The following is a 4,719-nucleotide window of genomic DNA, read 5'->3' on the forward strand; positions in this document are numbered from 1 at the left end:
GAGACCAGGACGTCAGCTCGGGAGAAATGCAATGGAAGTGAATGGGTGCCGTCAGGATCACAGTCAAAAACATCAGAATAATCCACATCTGGAGAAGAAACAAATCCAATCCATGATCCATAATAACTCTTCCTCCAGTGAAGAAGTGTTCTGGTCTGAATCAGGAGAGAAATCTGCGCTGATCTAAACTAATAAGTGTCTGGATTGCGGCGAGAGAGACTAAAGAGATGAAATAAAATCATCTTAACGCCAGATTAGCGTCACCTTTTGTCTTCTCCAGATGGACCGGAGCGCTGCGGGTTGTTCTGATGCTTATATCAGACTCTCGTCCTGACGGCACCCATTCACTTCCATTACCACGAGCTTCCAAAACGCCAACATCTGTCCGGAAGAGAATGCGTCTTTCCAGGATGGTCGGCGACTCAGAAAAAGCGACGCTAGCCGAGGCACCCAAGCGGGAGTCTAGGGCTTTCAGAGGTTCAACAGGACGCTTCCCAGAACCCTGGGGTGCCGCCAACACAAACCCCGGGATGCCTGTCTGACCGAGGGAGGGACACAGCGCGCCACGCCGATTCCCGAGACAACTTATCTCTCCTCCAGTGATAATGCTGTCAAAATAACAGCCAGGATACGGCAGAGAGGAACTAGTTAAACCCGTGTCAGACAATACGCTCGGACGTGCATCTCGTTTTTAGGCCGGTTTAGTTTCCCGGCAAGCATTAAAACCAGCATGCACGTCATATCTGTGTCATTTATTTGTGTCACAAACAAAGTAGTGCCGTAAACGATTGATCACATCCAAAAATACGCCTATATAAACACATGCGAGTATATACTTAAGAAAAATATCACTTCTTATTAGCATGCATATTACTATGGATTCATAAGTGCTAATTATGCACATGCTATTAATAGCACTAACTATTAATAAGCAGAAAATTAAGAACATACTGAGGGAAAAGTCACAGCTACTAGCTAACAGATGTTACCAAAATGTTCTATATTTATATTAAACATATAAATACAATGATAAACATGCTTTATAAATTATACCAATATAATGCTATACGTGTAAATACATTTTTAAAACATATACACGCATGTGTGCATTTGTATATTTAAAAACGTATTATTTACATGTATATAACTATATTTTTGTATATCATGTACACAAAAACATTTATTTTGGATGCTATTAATTGTAGGACAGCTGTCTATATATATATATATATATATATATATATATATATATATATATATATATATATATAATATATTTTAAAATAAAATTGATTCAATAAGATAATTTTTTTCAACTGCTTACACACATTTGCATTATATATATATATATATATATATATATATATATATATATATATATATATATATAAATGTATGCAGCTGAAAAAAAAAAAAAAATATATATATATATATATATATATATATATATATATATATATATATATATATATATATATATACTCTCTATATATATATTTCCTAAATATATACCATGTGTCTGTATTTATATAAACTTAATAAATATACACAGCACACACAAATACAATGTACACGAAAAAGTGATAAAAAGAGAAATTAAATCTAAACCTGACTTCGTGATCCATGCATTTAATTCTATGTATTTAATTGTCCACACACAAACACAATGTACACGAAAACCTTTATTTTTTTACATCGTGTTTAATTGACCGCACTAAAAACTGAAGCGCGTTGTCTTTTGTAAAAAGCCTTTTTTACGAGGTTAGAAAGTGCATTTGAGCCTGAACTAGAGATTCTGTGCGAGCAGCTGTGCAAAACTGTGAGAAGCAGGAAACCTGTACAGGCGTATAGTATAATACTCGGCTGTACTTTACAAACTCGCATGCACTGAATACCGACTAACCTTTGGCTTTAGGGGTCAAAGGTCAGCCGAACTGCTCTCTCTCTATGAGTTAACACGCAGCGACATCTACAGGAAGTGCAGAGCACTGCATCTCGTATCAGAGAGTCCGTGAAGCATAACTATAAAGCATAAAACTCTCTACTTTAAAGAAATAACGGAGATCACAGCACAGCTGTAACGCGCGCACACACACACACACACACACACACAGGCCTTAGCATGGTATTTTTGAAATAATTCATTATGCATAACGCCTGTGTGAAATATGAATATGAAATACGGTCAAGCTACAGAGTTAATGCACATTTTACAAAAAAGCTTATAGATCTTATTGTAATGCAAGCGAGACGTTGAAGCGAGCTGCTGTTTCCGTGTCTTAAGATTCATTCGCTTTTCTTTTTTTTAATGTTCTTCAGATCTTACCATAACTTGTAGGACAGTGTAGTGCATGCTGTCCACTCCATCTGCCCTAAGTAGTACTGCACATTTGTGAATATCAATCAAAATCTAGAATAAATGCAGAATGATTCAATTGCCGAACCAGCTGCGAATCAATCTCCGATCTGAATCGAACGACTCGCGATCCGATGCTCGAGCTGAATCAAATGATTCGCGATCCGATGTTCGAGCTGAATTAAATGATTCGCGCTCCGATGTTCGAGCTGAATCGAATGATTCGCGATGTTCGAGCTGAATCGAATGATTCGCGATCCGATGTTCGAGCTGAATCGAATGATTCACGATCCGATGTTCGATCTGAAACGAACGATTCGCGATCCGATGTTCGAGCTAAATCAAAAGATTCACTAACCCAGTTATCAACGTAATTGAAACAAACTCCAACCCTAGCCCTAACAACAACCTAAAATGCCTAGCAATGCCCTAGCAACCAGCTCCTCACCAACAGAGCTCGATAAACTTGAGTCTGGCGACCATATTGCTATTAAAATGTTAAAATACGTTTCTCCCCCTAATAAACAGTCGTTAACGCATCTGTCTAACATATACGGCTGCGACTCTTTTCAAACTCCCTTCCTCGCAGCGGCAGGTGTTTTATTTCGAATCGCGTTTCCGTGTTTTGTCCCAGCGCAGGCCCCGTCTCAGCTGAGCGGTGACGGTCACATGACGCAGCCTAGCGTTCCGTTTATACACGATATTTCTCGACATATCGAGCCTCACGACGGCGTTCGCTGCTTGTAAGTGTTGTTTATTCGGTTCTCCTACGAATCCTGTCGTCTTATACAAGTCGTGTTATTGAGGAAGCGTCTCATTTTTAAAACGCGAAGGCCGTAAACGGTCTCTCAGATATACACAACAACTTCCTCAGTTTGTCATTAAATGTTCCTTCAGCAGGGTTTCTTTCTTTTTTTCCTTTTTTTTCATATTTAAATGTTTTTGATTATTCATTCTATATCAATATTTATAAGTAGAGGCGTATTTATGAACCAACCTGAATTATTATTATTATTATTGTTATTTTAATTAATTATCTAAGAGATTTTAATTGTAAATAAATTAAATTATCATCATCGGAATTACCGGTGGTTTATGATTAATAATAATTATTATACGCTACAAATCAAGGGTTTTTGAACAGTAAGACTGTAATGTTTTTTTTAAGAAATCTGATCCAAAACACAGCAAAAGCATTAAAATAGTGAAATATTATTACCCATGTGTCTTCAGTGTCACGTGATCCTTAAAAAAAAAATCATTGTAATATACTAAATGTGCTGCCAGTATAATAATCAGTGTTTAAAATCAGTGTTTTTTGACGAAAGATCAGCGTCTATCAGCTTTGCACACTTTGACTTTTTTTTCCCAAAAGCCGGGAGTCAGCGTAATTTATTTTATTATGGAATAAAGTTATAGAAAAGGACGCTTTGTTCAGCAGGGATGCTTCAATGGATCCGCTCTGAAATGGCAGGTTGTTACGCTCACACCGTGTTATATTTGACATTTTTATATGATATTTTTACAGTATTGTGGGTCAAATAAAAGCGGGTTTTAATGCATTTTGGGAACCGTTTAAATATCTCACGTAGCTTCTAAAGAGCCGACTAAATGAACAATAAGCGAAAGTAATATTTTTTTAAATTATTGTGTTATTTTATAATTTATTAATCTATTTTTTTGAGTCTGCAGTGGTTGCATGAGTTGATCCGTCCTTAAAAAAATTATAATCTTTTTTTTTTTTTTTTTTCAGACTCAGACTCAAACTCAAACTCTGGTCTGTGTTTACAGCCGATGGACTGATCATGCCTGTGAACGCTGCTGTGATCCGAGGGGTTCAGAAGCTGGTGCTTTACGAGACCAGAGCCGTAAGTCGCCCGTGAAGGTTTTCAGCTGCTCCTTTCAATGCGGAGACAGATCAGCAGCTCGGCGAGCGTCTAAAACGATAACGCTGTGAGACGGACGTCTCTCTGTGCTGCTAGATGGCAGTGTTCATCCGTTATCAAACAGGCCTGCCGTCCTGATCTGCAGTCTGAGGATGCCTTGATACAAACTGAGAACCGAGGGAAGAAAATCAGGTCTCTTTTAAGACCGTTATGCTTGGTTTTTTTGCATTATGACGTGATTTTACCCGCGCATTCTCATCACGGTGTTCGGTTTAAACGGTAGTCGGATTCGAACGGGCGTTGCGAATAAATAAGTTGAAAATAAAAAAAAAATGCGGACACCCTGATTGGCTAAAATCAGATCCGAGGCTACGCTCGCTTGATAAGACGGTAATATTGAGAAATCTAGCCATTTAAAAGAATCACATGCACCTTGAGAAATCATTCTAATGTGATTCTAATGATGCTTTCATCACA

General features: G+C 37.7%; 1 protein-coding gene across 1 annotated transcript in view; it reads left to right on the forward strand.

Annotated features, from left to right (window-relative positions):
- Positions 1-3,001: 3,001 nt before the first annotated feature.
- fig4a (FIG4 phosphoinositide 5-phosphatase a) overlaps positions 3,002-4,719 on the forward strand; it is a 60,530-nt gene continuing 58,812 nt past the window's right edge. The window contains 2 exon segments of the mRNA XM_043220553.1: positions 3,002-3,099; positions 4,110-4,224. Of these exon segments, the coding sequence (XP_043076488.1) occupies positions 3,026-3,099; positions 4,110-4,224 (189 nt within the window). The 5' untranslated portion in view covers positions 3,002-3,025.

This window comes from Puntigrus tetrazona, chromosome 20 (genome assembly GCF_018831695.1).
Source record: "Puntigrus tetrazona isolate hp1 chromosome 20, ASM1883169v1, whole genome shotgun sequence".
Lineage (NCBI taxonomy): Eukaryota > Metazoa > Chordata > Actinopteri > Cypriniformes > Cyprinidae > Puntigrus > Puntigrus tetrazona.